The 19,442-nt window shown below is 40.8% G+C and overlaps 1 protein-coding gene across 1 annotated transcript; it reads right to left on the bottom strand.

The window, feature by feature from the left end:
- Positions 1–1,954: 1,954 nt before the first annotated feature.
- On the bottom strand, positions 1,955–8,438 carry LOC310830429 (vomeronasal type-2 receptor 26-like; the record flags this gene model as incomplete). The annotated part of the gene is made up of 4 exons (XM_083710213.1): positions 1,955–2,868; positions 3,723–3,849; positions 5,477–5,704; positions 8,151–8,438. The coding sequence occupies 4 exons, from the start codon at positions 8,436–8,438 to the stop codon at positions 1,955–1,957; spliced, it is 1,557 nt and encodes a 518-aa protein (XP_083566339.1).
- Positions 8,439–19,442: the final 11,004 nt, after the last annotated feature.

The raw sequence follows: 19,442 nt of genomic DNA, 5'->3' as shown, positions 1-19,442 counted from the left end.
AGAAAACAAATCTACCAATGAAATTTGTCTAGATATGTTGGCACGTGGGTAGGGCTTTGAATGAGCTTAAGTAATCTCTCTTTGTACAGATGCTTGCAAAACACTCATCTTTCCCCTTACTATTGCTTTCTGAAAAACTCAGAAAGGGAAAAGTGTTTATATTATGTGCATTTCAAAAAATCACACAAAACTTACATGAATGAATGAATGTGGATTCAAACTCCATTGAATGAATATGGATTTAATCTATTGAAATATGTAGCATGCATGAGAGCAATCTCAAACACCTATTTTTTTGTTGTTACTATTTTATGACTGTTATGACTCTGATACTGTAATCATTTGGTAACGAGAAAACAAATCTACCAATGCAATGTCATATTGGTATGTGGACCTTCTGTGGATATACCACAACAGAATGTGATTTAGGGCCATATTTCAAGTAGGAATGTACTTTTTGTTTGCAGAAAGTAAGCAGCTATTCCTGGCAATCATACTGCAACTGATGACGGTGGTGGTGATAATAATAGTCTGCTTAAAGGAGTTGACGGTGCCTGATCACCAAGTCATACAGGCAACATCGAAAGCTGATAAGAAGATCACTTCCAAATATGAGTGATTGACCATTTGTGGCAGGTTTGAGAAAAGCCAAAAATGGATTTAGCCTGAAAACATGGGAAATAGCCTGAAAACCTAAGTGAAGTGAAAGTGAATAATCCTGTTTATTGGTTGGCAGATCTTGCACAAAGCATTTTGAGAACTTCCCCAGCCCATCATAAACATCTGAAGTACAGAGAAGGAGAAGTCGGAATCATCACCATCTTCTTAAATCACCACATATCAAATGCTGACATATACTCATGAAGGATTTAAAAAACATTTAATATATCTATGTATATATAAATTTTTAAAAATCCACAATTCCTTACAATATGTCTTCAAATAATTCAGGAGAGGGAGGTTTGTGGAAGGTTAATATACTTGAAGCGATATAGATTTGAGACATAATGCCACCAATGATGAAGTCCCCAGATTGATAGTATTGGTGAAGAATTGGAAGTGGATCTCTAATAGAACACAGAGCAATAGGAACCCTGCACATTATCATTCAAATGTTCTTGCTTCAGAAAGTCTCACTGGAATGCGCACACAAAAATGGATCTGCTCTGTGTAAAGAAATCAGTGACCAGTCTGAGAGAGCCTTGTATCTAGCCTGCGCTCTGAAGGGCACAGGGGCTGTTCATAGCATCATCCACTTTTAGTTTATCGTGTTTATGTGGCTTCTGAAACACCCCTGGGATGAGGAGAAGCAGCAGCAGTGATTATGATTAATTTGATAATCAGATGGGATGGGAGATAATGATCAGTTCTGAATTGTAGGTTTTCTATCAGATTTCAAAAGAAAATCATGTTTTCCTTATCATAGCCAAAGTCTCAGCTGGTCTTACTTAGTAGGGAGGTAAAGTTATACTGGGTCTTAGCAGGATTTCCAAGGAAGAAGAGGGTGGACTAAACATCTCCTGTCAACAGTCTTTCAACAGAGATAATAATGTGGTGAAAAATGATAGCCAGACCATCTTGGTTATCACATTCTGTCTGGGAAAACAGAGAGAACAGGGATGCACCTTTGATTCCCTGGGAAAGCTGTATTTGGTGAACCATGTGGGGGTGAGTGACCCACAGCATAGGAACCTCCATCATGCCCAAACAGTACATAAAATACTGGGGGTCAGCCATAGGTAAAACCTCCCTTTCATTAATTACTTTTGAGACTGTTATAGATCACAACTGAAGTGATTTATTGCTGGTGGACATTTAAATCTGGAATGTGAGCTGTGTGCAATATTAAAAGGCTGAAAGCAAATAAATAAAAACATGCTTTATTATATTGCAACTGAGAAAGATTAAAAATATGTAAGGGGTGATCTTTGTGTTCTCATTTTGTATTTTTCTATCAGCCAGGCTGATTGTTTGTTGTTCTAATTAACTGTCCCTTGGTATTCAGTTCAGGCCTCAGTAAAATGATATAGCATTTGGGGAAAAAGATGCACCCCAGTAAGCCCAAACTGGAGGCCAAGATGGAGAAGATCTCCACAGCCACCATGTATTTTCCTTTTGTGCTCAGGTAGGTTGGGACAAAGGACAGCCAAACACTGCAGAAGACCAGCATGCTGAATGTAATGAACTTGGCCTCATTAAAGCTGTCAGGCAACCTCCGAGCAAGAAAAGCCACAATAAAGCTGACAGAAGCCAACAAACCCATGTAGCCCAACACAAAGTAAAACATAAGGACTGACCCCTCATTACAGAGCAGAACCATTTCTTTGATCATTGTACGCATGTCTAAATCAGGGAACGGGGGAGAGGTTGCCAGCCACACAGTACAAATGGTGGCTTGAATAAGAAAGCAGGAAAGGACAATGGTGTTGGACAATGGTTTTCCCACCCATCTCCTCATCTTGGAGCCTGGCTTGGTGGCCATGAAAGCCAGAACCACAATGATGGTTTTGGCCAATATGCAAGAAACTGCCACAGAGAAGATCATGCCAAAAGCACTTTGTCGAAGGAGGCATGTCAGTGCTCCAGGCTGGCCAATGAATAGCAAAACACAAAGGAAGGAAAGCAAGAGGGAGATGAGGAGAGTGTAGGTGAGGTCCCGGTTGTTGGCCTTGACTATGGGAGTATCCATGTGCTTCAGGAATATTCCAAGAACCAAAGCAGTGAGGAGAGAAAAGGAGAGAGCCAAAGAGGACAAAATAATGCCCAAAGGTTCTCCATAAGACAAGAAAGTTATTCGTTTTGAAAGGCATCCATCCTGGTCATGGTTTGGATACTGGTCCCCAGGGCATTCAAAAGAATCATCCATGTCTGAAAAAGAAAAGAAAGAGTTATCTACCTGGAAATCCATTCTGCCATGCTTGGTGGAAATTATGTATTTTAGAGCCTTGAATTAGGATGCGTAGAACAGTTGTAAAAACGCATCCTTATATTTAGAGGTAATATTCAGCTTTGATTGCCAAGCAATCTACATCCTGGGTCAATGTCAAGAAGGTAGCAGTCTACAGGTCTGAAGTTTTATCCCTAACATCCACTATCTGGCTAGCTGGTTTGCCAGCTCCTTCCATTCCTAGGCAGTGTGATAGCTTGAATCCTTTTGATGGTGGTACATAGCTGACAACACATGAGACTTTTGTTAACATGCCAACACTGGCTAGTCCTCTATTACCAAGCCAGATTCAAGGTCCTAATTTACAACCACTCAACTCAGGTCAAGATTATTCAAGGAACAGCCTGATCCCTTCTTTTCTAGCTTGATGTTTGAGGTAATCTCTAGGTGGTTTGCTTTTCTTGAGGTATTGGGACCAAGTCTTTATTGTTAATGGACCCACTCTTTGGAATATTTTTTTCAATAGTGAACCAGAAGGTATCTTCTATAGTAAACTTTAGACATCTGAAAACTCTTTTTTCCTGTCAAGCTTATGGAGACAATTCAGAAAATTATATTTTGTAGGAATTAGTTGGAGATTGGCTTCTTTTTTTAAAAAACCCTCCTCTGGCGCAATGGGTTAATGCATTTGGCTGTTAACTAAAAGGTGGAGGCATGAGTCATTGTATATATCCCTCCCATGCTATTCAGATTTGTACACCAAATACAAATCTCAGTGGTGATATCAAACAAGATCCTGATATAGCTTTTGAAGAGTTCACAGTTTAACTCCTACCTTTCTGGTTTGAGATCTTCCCTTCTGGACATGGAAGACAATCGTAGCAGCAAGAAGGCTTCCCTTCCTTCTTGGTCCGACTGTAACCTAAATGACAATTCTCATTGCACACAGAAGGAGGTGGTGTCTGTACATAAATAAAAGAAGATAATAGTTTCATGGAGTGCATCTTACTGGCACAGGAAAGGTGGTGAAATACACAGTTTAGAAATACAACAATAATATGGGAAAATTCATTTTATGTTTCTGCAGGTCAGAATTAATTATCAACGGGAACACTGCCTTTACCAACACAGCTCAAAGAAGACACGGAACACAGTATTTTGAAAGGAAGGTTATATCTATCAAATATAACAGCCCAGAGGATCTGCAAATCGAACTGAACTGGTCAATCAAAATAGAGTCTGGATAGGAAGTTTTCTAACACAGGGAGAGGGAGGTTGAGCACTTTACATTGTGGGTGCCCTTTGTAAGATCGCACACAGTGCTTCTGTTACCAGGGAACTTACTGGCAACTAGGGACTGGCCTGCCACTCACTGTTATTCTTTGGAGGTTCACACCCAGCCTCAGTAGTCAAGTTACACTGCTGGGAGGTGGGGCCAGTTTTATAAATAGAGGGTGGAGCCAGCAGCAGCCAGGCAGTTGGCTCAAGAGATTTACCTTCCCTACCCTCCCTTTGTTTAATGTTTCTTGTTTGCAGGTTAACCTTTTTTCATCCTGTTTAGCAGGCACTGCTATGGTCTTTTGACTGGTTGCTGTTGAAAAACCGGGAAGAAATTTTCCTGTATTGACAGGTTTTTTCCTCCCCCGTAGCAATTTGTCCGTAGCAACTTTGGTGGTTTAAGGCCTTGGGTGGAATCCTTTAGTCTTTTCTTCCCTATATTTGGGGGGGCGGGTCGTGAAGTGGTGACTCACCCCCCTTGGCAGCAATTCCAGGGTCCCCTCTTTAAAGGGGTTATATAAAGGGTGTCACTGAACTACCCAGCGTGTGGGGATATGGCGTGGGCTGCCTGCATGCACATACGTCTCGCAGTGCACCCCCATATCCCATTTACCCTAATGAGCCCCAGTTCCCCTGGCTGCGGGGCTGGGAGGGATACACGCACAATGCTTAAGCCAAGGTCTTCCTACATTTGAAAGTCTAATAAATTTGTGGTTAAATTTTAATTCCATAACAGGTTGCCAGAGTCTTTATTCCTTCCTGGAGATCCCTGGGGGCTGAAGAGATCACTGCCTAGTCACACAATGACTTTCTGTTATTTCAGTTTATTTTAATTTTGTATATTGCATTAATATTTGTTTTCAATGGTGACCTTTGCTTGGTCAGGTTCTAAACATATTAGTTTGCATGTTGCGTTCCTGTGAGCACTGTCTTATGTAATAGCATTGTCTTCAGGTAATATTTCTTGAACTTTTTCCAGAACACTGGAGGTCCTCTAATTATAGGCATGCTCTGTGTCTGCTAATTCTCAAAGATTACTCTTTTAAGGATATTACAAACATAGTAGGGATTCCATCATTATTTGACTTACTTATTCTGATTCAGTATGCATTTCAGTGCATCAGTTCATGTTCCCAGAGGTTTTCAGCTGTGTGTTCATCTCCCAATGTTCCCTGCCATGTTTGCAATAACTGCTTTGGAGAGTTATTTAGGTTGGTGAAATGGCTCCAGATAAGTGCAATGGCAATGGATCTTCTAACCATGTCTAGCCAAGATCTGAGGAGACATCAGATACTATAAAATGGAATTTACCTGGTTGAAGTTGCTGGGCCATACAATGGCATCATCATGAATTCTGAGCCCCCTTTCTTGAGGAATCTGCGGGTCCATTTTTCCAACTTTGACTCTAAGTAAGGACTCATTTGGGAATGTGACCCAGTTGATAACATCAAAGCCAGCTACTAATGCTCCCTTTTGGTCAAAGGAAATCTCTTCTCCGGCACTATTGTTGAAGGAGATACTTCTCAGAAAGTGTTGGAGCTAAATTGCGGGTGGGGAACTATAATGAAGATCTACAAAAGGATTCTTTATTAGATAATTGAGATTACAGTTGACCTCTGAGACCTTTGGTTTATAATTTATTTAAACTATATCAACTGACCAATTGGGCTAACCTAAATGGCAATTCTCATTAAACACACAAAGAGATGGCATCTGTACATAAATAAAAGAAGATAATAGTTTCATGCCTTGCATTGGTCTTGTCCCAATTAAGTTTCAGTCTGCCAACTCACCTCGAATCCACTGCCATCATCAAATGCAGAGGTGTTTGTTAACATATGTTCTCTCCAGGCCACTTTACCCTAGGCTACTTCTCCTAAAGCATACCTATGGGCCCAAAACTAATTTCCAATGTGATGTGCACTGTGGGGCAGGTACTGATGTGTCTTTTGATTTATCTGCTGGTTTGTGATGTTGGATAGTGTTTCAGCTCAGTGAAGAGGTGTTAGGAACGTGGCCCCCCAGAGTGTCGGGGATGAGTTAGACTCAACTCTGCAGATGAGAACTGCCTGTCTTAATAAAAAAAGGGCAGTTTGATCCCCCTTTTTAGAGAAGACTCTATTAGCTATCAAGGAGAGGAAGAATTGGAAGGCAGCCAAAGCGTTGCTAGGCAATCAGCAGATAAGCAGTGGTCTGAGTCTGGGTTCAGTGAGAGTGAGGAGGAGGAGGGAGGTCAACCTCTCAGGCCTTGATCCAGGTGTTTGGATAAAATCAGAAGGCAACAGAAGAGCAAAAGGGGAAAGGCAGTAGTCTGGTGTCCTTCCTGTTGTGGGACACTGAGAAAGGCAGTGGAGAGAAATGAAGGAAGAAGTGACACATACAGGAGGAACTAGAAAACTGTTTAAGTAGATTTGGACAAACTGGAATGTACAAAAATTAAAGGAGTCATTCTGGGGCATTCACAGTGAGACAAACCTTTAGTTCCTAGCATATATGATGACTGCCCTCAGTAGTAATAAATGTGCTCAGCCTCAGAGGATACAATCTAGGGAATGCAAAACTTTGTCATTTTAATACTGGGGGTTCAAATTCTGAAATCAACTAGGGTCAGTAGCAAAACTTCCAAAAAAGGGGTGTAAGGGTTGCATGTGCAAAATTTCCTGCTGAATTCATAACAACCTAATCAGACAAAGTGGCAATGAGAATAGGAATCACACTTCAGAATAAATACAATATTCCATCCATTAAGTTGGATGCAATTAAATTTTCTCAGCAACAAAAGAACTGCAAAAATAGGGGCCACTTTTAATAGAGTGCTAGAATATGACATTTGCATTAATGGGATCAGAATTTTACCGGCCATATTTGTTGCTTCAGACAGTCCAATGTCATTCCATTTGCCATTGCTCTAATTTTGAACATGGAGCATTGCATGGCATGCAAAGCATGTGCCACAGTATATAGAGCATTGTAGACACTGTAGCTTTGGGCAGTCATGCTCATTTCAAAAACAGAACCAGGGAGGCTGTCAACCTTCTCCTCCCCAGTGCATGATTCCTCATGTTCCTTATCTAAAGAAGCATTGGAGAAAGAACAGATGAATGCTTGTTCCCAAAAAAGCTGGAGAAAGCTGTCATCTCTTTCTGAGGCAGGGTTTCTCATTTGAACAAATTTCTGGAATCCTGCAGGTTCCTTTGAGGAAACTGCCAAGGAGAGAGCACCATGGAGGAAATCAATTTCCCAACTCCTTTGAAAGGGGAATGAGGTGAATTCCATCTGTGCAGTCATTATCCAGACTTTTGATGTGGCATGCATTGGTATATCATCCGTTTCTGCAACCTTTGGCATCGTTCTCATTATCAAAATGGTATGAATCTCACCATGAACAACCACAACATTGGCAGTGCTTCCCATAACAACACGTATTGTTTCAGAACCATCAGCCACCATTTCACTGAGCTCTCCAGAAAACTTCAGTTTAGGAAATCTTCCTATAAAATCAAAGCAGATACCCCTCTGGGCAAACAGGGGAAGGACATTTTGTACAAATCGCTCTCCAGCATCATCATTCTGAGAAACCACCCCAATCCACAACCAGCTGAAATGCAGGAGAAGTTGGAGTATCCCATTGTACTGATGAGCCCCATCTGGGAACATCCAGTGGGAGAAAAGAATTTGTACATTGTTTTCCATCATGGGAGAAGAGCCATAGATGAGCTAAAAGTAAGGGCAGCAAATGGTGAGATAAAATGGAAAAGAAAAGTAGTAACAAATTGTGCTATGAGCTATCACCACTTCAGGCAGTATCAAAAACTGCTCCAGGCAATATAAAAAATCTCCATTTTCTTGAGGCCACAATTGTTTTGTCCTTGAGGTCTATGGCACACCTCCAATTTTTAAGTACACAACTGTTTAAGTACCAACATTCAAGCTGAAAGGATGTCATCAAAGACGAGTGTACACATTCTCCATGAACACATCTTACCTGGGGCATCTTGTACATACAAAGGATGGTGGCCATCTGGAGACATGAATCTGAGTTTGATCCCCCAATGACAGCTATGGGAGTGTCCTCAACATCACACTTGTAATTAGGGATGAATCTTCCTTTCCTGGAGAGAACTGCTAGTGAGGCTTGATAGATCCATCTGGCAATGAAATGGCTATTATAGATGTGGAAGCCCAGTGTGATATTGGGAAGGATATGTGGGTTTTCATTGATCTCCCTCGCAGCAAATGCCAAGGCCAGAATATGCTGGTAGAGTTGTGTCATTGGCCTGTAAGGAGAGGAACATATTGTATAACATGATTAGAGAAATAGATTATATGCCCACAGTCCAAGGAAGTTTTTTCAGATAGGTAGGCAGGTAGGTAGGGATGTGACTCCCTGTAGAGTCAACTCTTGGCATGGCTTTGAATGCTGTCAAATTACAACCTTTATGAGTAGAGGCTTGCAAAACACTAACCTTTCCCCTTGCTATTGTTTTCTGAAAACCTCAGAAAGTAAAAGGGTTTGTATTATGTACATGTCAACATTCACACAAAACCTGCATGAATGAATGACTGAATGAATGAGGAGTCAAACTGCATTGAATGAATATGGATTTAATCCATTGAAATATGTAGCATGCATGAGAGAAATCTCAAACACCGAAGGTTTTTTGTTACTGTTTTATGACTATATTATGACTATTATACTCTAATCGTTTGGAAATGAGAAAACAAATCTATCAGTGCAATGTCATATTGGTCTGTGGACCCTTGGTGGATATACCACAACAGAATATGACCTAGGGCCATATCTCATGTAGCAATGTACTTTTTGTTTGCAGAGAGTAAGCAGCTATAACCATACTGCAACTGATGATAATGATGGTGATAGTAGTAGTCTGCTTAAATGAGTTGACAGTGCCTGATCACCCAATCATACAAGTACTGTCCAAAACGTATAAGAAGATCACTTTCAAATATGAGTGATTAACCATTTGTGGCAGGTTTGAGAAAAGCCAAATATGGATTTTCTATATCCAAAGTATTCCATGGGAAATAGCCTGAAAACCTAAATGCAATGAAAGTGAACAATCCTGTTTATACTCTCTTGTAATCTTATAACGGATAAATGCTAGTTTTAGACCTGCCTTATATATTGAAATTGTGAACCTAAGGTTGGCAGATCTTGCACAAAGCATTTTGAGAACTTCCTCAGCCCATCATAAACATCTGAAGTACAGAGAAGGAGAAGTCCGAATCATCACCATCTTCTTAAATTAAAGGTAAAGGTAAAGGTACCCCTGCCCGTACGGGCCAGTCTTGACAGACTCTGGGGTTGTGCGCCCATCTCACTCAAGAGGCCAGGGGCCAGCGCTGTCCGGAGACACTTCCGGGTCACGTGGCCAGCGTGACAAGCTGCATCTGGCGAGCCAGGTAAACGCCGTTTACCTTCCCGCTGGTAAGCGGTTCCTATTTATCTACTTGCACTTTGACGTGCTTTCAAACTGCTAGGTTGGCAGGCGCTGGGACCGAGCAGCGGGAGCGCACCCCGCCGCAGGGATTCGAACCGCTGACCTTTCGATCGGCAAGTCCTATGCGCTGAGGCTTTAACCCACAGCGCCAACTGCGTCCCAATTAAATTACTACATATCAAATGCAGACATATACTCATGAAGGATTTAAAAAAACATTTAAAATATCTATGTATATATAAAATTTTAAAAATCCACAATTCCTTACAATATGTCATCAAATAATTCAGGAGAGGGAGGTTTGTGGAAGGTTAATATACTTGAAGCTATATAGATTTGAGACATAATGCCACCAATGATGAAATCCCCAGATTGATAGTATTGGTGAAGAATTGGAAGTGGATCTCTAATAGTACACAGAGCAATAGGAACCCTGCACATTATCATTCAAATGTTCTTGCTTCAGAAAGTCTCACTGGAATGCGCACACAAAAATGGATCTGCTCTGTGTAAAGAAATCAGTGACCAGTCTGAGAGAGCCTTGTATCTAGCCTGCGCTCTGAAGGGCACAGGGGCTGTTCATAGCATCATCCACTTTTAGTTTATCGTGTTTATGTGGCTTCTGAAACACCCCTGGGATGAGGAGAAGCAGCAGCAGTGATTATGATTAATTTGATAATCAGATGGGATGGGAGATAATGATCAGTTCTGAATTGTAGGTTTTCTATCAGATTTCAAAAGAAAATCATGTTTTCCTTATCATAGCCAAAGTCTCAGCTGGTCTTACTTTGCAGGGAGGAAAAGTTATACTGGGAAGAAGAGGGTGGATCTACTGTCAACAGTCTTTCAACAGACATAATAATGTGGTGAAAAATGATAGCCAGGCCAACTTGGTTATCACATTCTGTTTGGGGAAAAAAGAGAGAACAAGGATTCACCTTTGATTCCCTCAGAAAGCAGCTTTCCATGAAGGTAGAACAAGGTGTATTGGGAAACCAGATAAGGGTGGGTGACCCGGAGCAGAGGAACCTTCATCACGCCCAGCAGTACATAATAGTACTGGGGGTCAGACATAGGTAAAACCTCCCTTTCTTTAAATACTTTTGAGACTGTTATAGATTACAAATGAAGTGATTTATTTGCTGGTTGAAATTCAAATCTGGAATGTGAGCTGTCTGCAATATTAAAAGGCTGAAAGCAAAAAAAATAATAAAAATATGTTTTTATTGCAACTGAGAAAGATTCAAAACATGTAAGGGATGATGGGACAGTTAGAAATTTTCATTTTATTTTTAACTTGCTGTCCTTTTGAAGCAAGTGCTGACTGCAAAGTGAAGCTATGTTTTATTCTGTGGCACGGGTGGGGGGGGCGAGGAATGAAGTCTGACATGGTGACGGGAGATTGGAGAATCAAGCTTAAGGTAGAGATTGTAAGATCTTAAGGTGGAGAGTGAGCTGTTAGTAAGACCAAGAACAGTCAGTATTGTAAAAACACTGTTGGACACCCCATTGACTGTTGGCATCTTGCATCAATTACTGGATCAGCAACTAAAAGAGATCAGAGCTGAGATGGATAAGACGGTGAATGAAAATGGACCAGAGAATGAGGTTAAAGAAGACACAGAACATTTGGAGAATTGATATAGCACTGCCAGAACAGCAGAGTGGAATGGTAAAGCTGGAGGCAGTAAACAATGAAATGGAGAGAATCTTCACACAGGTGACTGGAGGAGTGAAACAGGCAAGTGGTGTAGTCATGATGTTGGAGAAGTGGAATGAAACCATGGACGGGGAGATTAAAAAGCATTTTAGAGCTGAGAGAGAAAGGATTTGGAGTGAAATTTGGAGTGAAATTAGATGCAAAAGCTATTGAGCTTCTGGCAATTTCTCTGGAGAAAGAATGGAAGAAGAAGAAATGGAAGGAACTTCTTTTTTCCCCTAAATTAGGATGAAAAATGGCAGACAGGAAATGGGATCAGAATATACAGAAATGGGTGTGGATTAATGAATTAATGAATATACAACAATTAAATAAATATGGATTGCTGTTTTAAGATATGACCACATTAAGTACACTCATGTGTGAATACAGTTGAAGGATTTATTGTTTATCAACATGGGGAAAGTGTTGTTGAAGCTTTTGGATCAAAGGTTTTTTTTTGACTAGCTTTTTACACAAAATATCTGAAAACCTTTGTCATTTCATATATTGATTCCTCATTACAGAGCAGAACAATTTCTTTGTTCATTGCATGCATGCATATCTAAATCAGGGAATGGGGGAGGGGTTGCCAGCCACACAGTACAAATGGTTGCTTGAATAAGAAAGTAGGAAAGAACAATGGAGTTGGACAATTGTTTCCCCACTCATCTCCTCATCTTGGAGCCTGGTTTGGTGGTCATGAAAGCCAGAACCACAATAGTGGTTTTGGTCAATATGCAAGAAACTGCCACAGAGAAGATCATGCCAAAAGCAGTTTGTTGAAGGAGGCATGGCAGTGCTTCAGGCGGGCCAATGAGAGGATGTAGAGAATTAGAAATGATTTGCTGAACAGTGAAAAGGAATCTTAGTGTGAGATAAGATGGTGCCTGGCACGCTTCCGCTGCGCTGATGGACACCTGTGCCAATAGAAAAAACTTGAGCTCTCTTAGCTCTCTTAGCAAAGTCCTTAGCAGAGTTTTGCAGTGGCAGAAAGTGTTGCCTTGTGTGTGGATAATAAATCAGACTGAATGCAGGCTTCTTGCTAATCTCCAACAGCCTTTAATGAGAAGAAAAACATCATAAATCAGCCCGGTGAGAGAGCAGGCATTCTTTCGTCTCTCAGCCAAAAACGAAAGGAAACACACACAAAGAAAGATTCCCGTATGTGAACATAACCACGCCTCAGAATGTGAGACGTCACACAGAACTGTTTAACCCTGTAAGTTCTGATTCTCCTCACATCTTAGCTCATTTGCATAAAACCTGGACATAAAAATACATCAATCTCATATGAAGGTGGGGAAGTTACTGAGAGAGATTATACTGGAATACTATTTTTTAAATTTTATTTCACCTTGGATAAATGTTCCTAAACTTACATTAAACATTTTAAGTTGATAATTGGGTAGTACTGAATGGCACCCAAACTAAACGGAATTGTATAAAATGCTAAAGTGGTGTTTCAAAATCCCAAATAAAGTACATTCCTTACTCCTAAGGTTAAGGGTGGAAGATGGATGGCGGCTAACAGATTGAGGGTGAATCCTGACAAGGCAGAAGTACTGTTTTGGGGGTACAAGGGGTGGTTGTGAAAGACTCTCTGGTCCTTCAGGGGCAACTGTGCCCCTGAAGGAGCAGATGAGCAGCCTGGGAGACATTTTGGACTCACAGCTGTCCATGGAGGTGCACGTCAATTCTGTGTCTAGGGCAGCTGTCTACCAGTCCATCTGGTATGCTGGCTGAGACCCTCTCTGCCCGCAGACTGCCTCACCAGAGTGGTGCATGCTCTGGTTATCTCCTGCTTGGACTACTGCAATGAGCTCTACGAGGGGCTACCTTTGAAGGTGACTTGGAAATGACAACTAATCCAGAATGCGGTAGCCAGACTGGTGACTGGGAGTGGCCACCGAGACCATTTAACACTGGTCCTGGAAGACTCCCAGTGCGTTTCTCAGCACAAAGTGTTGGTGCTGACCTTTAAAGCACTAAACAGACTCAGCCCAGTATACCTGAAGGAGCGTCTCCACCCCCATCATGCAGCACGGACACTGAGGACCAGCGCCGAGGGTCTTTTGGGGCTCCATCACTGCAAGAAGTGAGGTTACAGGGAACCAGCCAAAGGGCCTTCTCGGTAGTGGCACCCGCCTCGTGGAACGCCCTCCCGTCAGATGTCAAGGAAATAAACAACAATCCGACTTTTAGAAGACATCTGAAGGTAGTCCTGTTTAGAGAGTTTTTTTTAATGTTTGGAGTTTTATTCTTTATTTAATGGTTTGTTGAAAGTTGCCCAGAGTGGCTGGGGAAACCGAGCCAGATGGGCGGGGTAGAAATAATAAATTATTATTATTACTTATTGGGATCAAGTTTACTAGAAGTAAAGAATATTGCTGGCTACAATATTCCAAGGGACACTTTGATGCATTATTTTCCTGCCTTCATGGGATCATCAGAGCTGACTTCATGGAAGCATGGCTCATTCACTTAACAGCAGCTCACATGGCTTTTTGTAATCCATCGTTACATATTTTTAGGCATGAGAAAAAGATGTTTCTCTGTAACCAGGCTATTGATTGATGTTTATTTTATACTTTGTGTTCTCATTTTGTATTTTTCTGTTGTGCATTTTTCTGTAAACTTTGGCTGAAGGGTGGAATAAAAATTAAATAAAGAGCTGTAATAATAAAATGAAATTCTTTAATGGGATCATCCTAAGTGAGTACATGGAAATCAAGGCCCATTCTCTAACAGAAGCTTTCTGTGATCTTGGAGGGTATGTCACTCATTACTAATAAAAGACATTTGAATGCAATGGGCTTCAGTTAGGTCAGCCAGGCTGATTCTTTGTTGTCCTAATTAACTGTCCCTTGGTATTCAGTTCAGGCCTCAGTAAAATGATATAGCATTTGGGGAAAAAGATGCACCCCAGTAAGCCCAAACTGGAGGCCAAGATGGAGAAGATCTCCACAGCCACCATGTATTTTCCTTTTGTGCTCAGGTAGGTTGGGATAAAGGACAGCCAAACACTGCAAAAGACCAGCATGCTGAATGTAATGAACTTGGCCTCATTAAAGCTGTCAGGCAACCTCCGAGCAAGAAAAGCCACAATAAAGCTGACAGAAGCCAACAAACCCATGTAGCCCAACACAAAGTAAAACATAAGGACTGACCCCTCATTACAGAGCAGAACCATTTCTTTGATCATTGTACGCATGTCTAAATCAGGGAACGGGGGAGAGGTTGCCAGCCACACAGTACAAATGGTGGCTTGAATAAGAAAGCAGGAAAGGACAATGGTGTTGGACAATGGTTTTCCCACCCATCTCCTCATCTTGGAGCCTGGCTTGGTGGCCATGAAAGCCAGAACCACAATGATGGTTTTGGCCAATATGCAAGAAACTGCCACAGAGAAGATCATGCCAAAAGCACTTTGTCGAAGGAGGCATGTCAGTGCTCCAGGCTGGCCAATGAATAGCAAAACACAAAGGAAGGAAAGCAAGAGGGAGATGAGGAGAGTGTAGGTGAGGTCCCGGTTGTTGGCCTTGACTATGGGAGTATCCATGTGCTTCAGGAATATTCCAAGAACCAAAGCAGTGAGGAGAGAAAAGGAGAGAGCCAAAGAGGACAAAATAATGCCCAAAGGTTCTCCATAAGACAAGAAAGTTATTCGTTTTGAAAGGCATCCATCCTGGTCATGGTTTGGATACTGGTCCCCAGGGCATTCAAAACAATCATCCATGTCTGAAAAAGAAAAGAAAGAGTTATCTACCTGGAAATCCATTCTGCCATGCTTGGTGGAAATTATGTATTTTAGAGCCTTGAATTAGGATGCGTAGAACAGTTGTAAAAACGCATCCTTATATTTAGAGGTAATATTCAGCTTTGATTGCCAAGCAATCTACATCCTGGGTCAATGTCAAGAAGGTAGCAGTCTACAGGTCTGAAGTTTTATCCCTAACATCCACTATCTGGCTAGCTGGTTTGCCAGCTCCTTCCATTCCTAGGCAGTGTGATAGCTTGAATCCTTTTGATGGTGGTACATAGCTGACAACACATGAGACTTTTGTTAACATGCCAACACTGGCTAGTCCTCTATTACCAAGCCAGATTCAAGGTCCTAATTTACAACCACTCAACTCAGGTCAAGATTATTCAAGGAACAGCCTGATCCCTTCTTTTCTAGCTTGATGTTTGAGGTAATCTCTAGGTGGTTTGCTTTTCTTGAGGTTTTGGCACCATGTCTTTATTGTTATAGGACCCAGTCTTTTGGAACATGCTTTCAATAGTGAATCAGAAGGCATCTTGTATAGTAAACTTTAGATATCTGAAAACTACTTTTTCCCTGTCAAGCATATGGAGAAAATTAAGAAAATATATTCTTTAGGAATTAGTTGGTGATCTGCCCTTTTGTTGCTTTTTAATCCCTCCTCTGGGTTAATGTATTTGGCTGTTAACTAAAAGATTGGAAATTTGTGCCATTGTATATATACTTGCATGTTTTTTGTGTCTACATGTGCATGTCTGTCTGCCTCTGTGAATTTTTGTTGTTTTTGTAAACTACTTTGATATTTTTAATGAAATTGTACTATGCAAGTGGTTTTTCTGAATGAACACATAAATAATATGCCTGGCTCTTATAAAACTCCTACCCAATCCCATCTCTCCCATGTTATTCGGATTTGTACACCAAATACAAATCTCAGTGGTGATAACAAGCAAGATTCTGATATAGCTTTTGAAGAGTTCACAGTTTATTTCCTACCCTTCTGGTCTGTGATCTTCCCTTCTGGACATGGAAGACAATCGTAGCAGCAAGAAGGCTTCCCTTCCTTCTTGGTCCGACTGTAACCTAAATGACAATTCTCATTGCACACAGAAGGAGGTGGTGTCTGTACATAAATAAAAGAGATTATAGTTTCATGGAGTGCATCTCCCGGGCACAGGAAAGGTGGTGAAATACACAGTTTAGAAATACGACAATAATATAGGAAAATGCTCCCCCCCCCACAGGGGGCACCTTTTATGGAGAGAGAATTAGAGAGAAACCTCCTAGAATGTAATGTTAATGTTTTGTCAAAAATGTATAAGGTGCTATTAGAATGGGAAACAAAAGATGAACAAGTGAAATCTTCAATGATACATTGGGCAATGGATATTGGTCATAATGAGGTAAAAGGTAAAGGACCCCTGGACGGTTAAGTCCAGTCAAAGGTGACTATGGGGTTGTGGCGCTAATCTCATTTTCAGGCCAAGGAAGTCAGCGTTTGTCCCCATACAGCTTTCCAGGTCGTGTGGGCAGCATGACTAAAATGGGAGCGATTGTGAATAATGATATAAAGTTTGCAGCTTTTTATAATTAGAGGGGAAATCATATTAAAATGATGTATAGATCGTACTTAACACTCAATTTGCTTGCCAAAATGTACAAATCTGAATTTAGTATCTGATGGAAATGTAAAGAACAAGAAGATACCTTTTTCCATATGTGGTGGACTTGTAATAAGGCAAAAGCCTACAGGGAAATGATATACAGTGGTACCTCTGAATATGCACACCTCTGGTTGCGTATCCTTCAGGTTACGCACGTGGCAGACCCGGAAATATTTTTCTGGGCTTTGCCATGCGTGCATGCGCAGAAGCACTCAACACACCATGCGCATGCACAAAAGCACTCTACGTGCAGCACACATGCGCAGAACAGGCACCTCTGGTTGCAAATTCCTTGGGATCTGACCAGAGCTCCAGCACAGATCCCATGCGCAACCGGACGTGCCATTGTATAATGAGTTTAAAAAAATGTTTAAGTTAACCTTTATTAAGATACCAGAGACATTTCTTTTGGGAATAATGGGATTAAAGTTACCTAATGTATTGATGTATGCGACCACTGCTGCCAGAATGTTATATGCCCAAAGATGGAAAAAAGGAAATGTCCCAATAAAAGAAGAAGGGTTACAGAAACTAATGGACTATGCAGAAATGGCAAAACTCACGGGAAGAATAAGAAATCGGGAAGATCAAGCTTTTAAGACACAATGAAATTCATTTATAGTATATTTACAAAGTTATTGTAAACAAATTAAGACAGTAGCAGGGTTAATGTAAACAACGTGCAATAAAAACAAAAACAACAGCAGCAGTAGCAGCAGCAACAACATATAAATAACACATATGGTAAGTAACAAATTTGTATAATTTGGACATGAAGTAACTAAAATATCTTAGAACACTGTCAGGTGTTGATTGTTCTAATTCTCGGTGTTTCATACAATCTTTTAATATTTCTTGTTTCCAGTGTTAACTCCCCCCACCCATATGTTTCAGCTTTAATATTTGTTTTCGATGGTGACCTTTGACTGGTCAGGTTCTAAACCTATTAGTTTACATGCTAGGTTCCTGTGAGCATTATCTTACAATATCACTACCTTAGAGACTAGAATAATGAAGCAATATTTCTTGAACTTTTTCCAGAATACTGGAGGTCCTCCAGTTATAGGCATGCTACATGCCTGCTTTTTTTAAAGATTACTTTTTAAAATTATTTTACTAATATAGTAATGATTCAGTCAGTATTTGGCTTAATTATTTTGATTCAAGTATGCATTTCAGTGCATAAATTCATGTTCCCAGAGGTTTTCAGCTGTTTGTTCATTTCCCAATGTTCCCTGCCATTTTTGCAATAGCTGCTTTGGAGGGTTATTTAGGTTGCTGAAATGGCTCCAGATAAGTGCAATGGCAATGGGTCTTCTAACCAAGTCTATATGGATGTTCTACTAAATCTAGACAAGACTTGAGGAGACATCATTTTTAACATTGAAGAAAGGATGGAAGATACTATAAAACGGGATATACCTGGTTGAAGCTGCTGGGCCATATAATGGCATCATCATGAATTCTGAGCCCCTTTTCTTGAGGAATCTGTGGGTCCACTTTTCCAACTTTGACTCTAAGAAAGGACTCATTTGGGAATGTGACCCAGTTGATAATATCAAAGCCAGCTACTAATGCTCCCTTTTGGTCAAAGGAAATTTCTTCTCCGGCACTATTGTTGAAGGAGACACTTCTCAGAAAGTGTTGGAGCTAAACTGCGGGTGGGGAACTATAATGAAGATCTACAAAAGGATTCCTTATTGAGATCATAGTTCACCTCTGAGACCTTTGATTCATAATTTATTTAAACTATATCAGCTGACCAATTGGTTCAACCTAAATACCTGTGCCAAAAACCTGATGTCCAATGTGATGTGCACTGTGGGACGGGTACTGATGTGTCTTTTGATTTATCTTCTGGTTTGTGGTGTTACATATTGTTTCAGCTAGGTGAAGAGTGAAGCGCAGGGAAAGGAGGCACCTACCTTAATCTCCTCCTTAAGGAATGTGTCTCGGTAAAGTTGACAGGGGGAAACACTGTTTGGGTCTGGAAGACATTGTAGGGATGCACAGAACTCACATGAAAAGTTTGTGTTGCTAAGTAGGGATGAGATGAGCTTGGATTCCTAAAGCATGGGCTTAGAAGTTAGCAGAGGACAAATAGCCATTTCAGGATTGTTTGAAATAAGTAAAGTCTGAGAATGTTGCATAGAGAGGGAGACCGAGGAAAGGCAGTGGAGAGAAATGAAGGAACAAGTGACACACACTGGAGGTACTGGGGACAATCAGTAGAATTCCCTTTAAGGAAAACTGGACATGGCACCCAGTGTCAAACCAGAAAGTGCAAAAATTAAGAGAGTCATTCTGGAATGCTTATAGTGAGACAAACCTTTCATTCCTTGCATATATGATGATTGCCCTCAGTAGTAATAAATGTGCTCAGCCTCAGAGGATACAATTTAAGGAATTCAAATCTTTGTCAATTTTAATATTGGGGGGTCAAATTCTGCAATCAGCTAGGGTCAATAGCAAAACTTCCTGAAAGGGGTATAAGGGTTGCATGTGAAAAATTACTTGAAGAATTCATAAGACCTAATCAGACAAAGTGGCAATGTGGGTAGGAATCACACTTCAGAATAAAAACAACATTCCATCCATTAAGTTGGATGGAATTATATTTTCTCATCAACAAAAGATCTGCAAAACTAGAGGCCACCTTTAGCTTAGTGCTACAATATGATATATA

This window comes from Podarcis gaigeae, assembly GCF_964106915.1.
Source record: "Podarcis gaigeae genome assembly, chromosome: 13".
Lineage (NCBI taxonomy): Eukaryota > Metazoa > Chordata > Lepidosauria > Squamata > Lacertidae > Podarcis > Podarcis gaigeae.
This window is presented reverse-complemented; position numbering and strand designations above follow the sequence as displayed.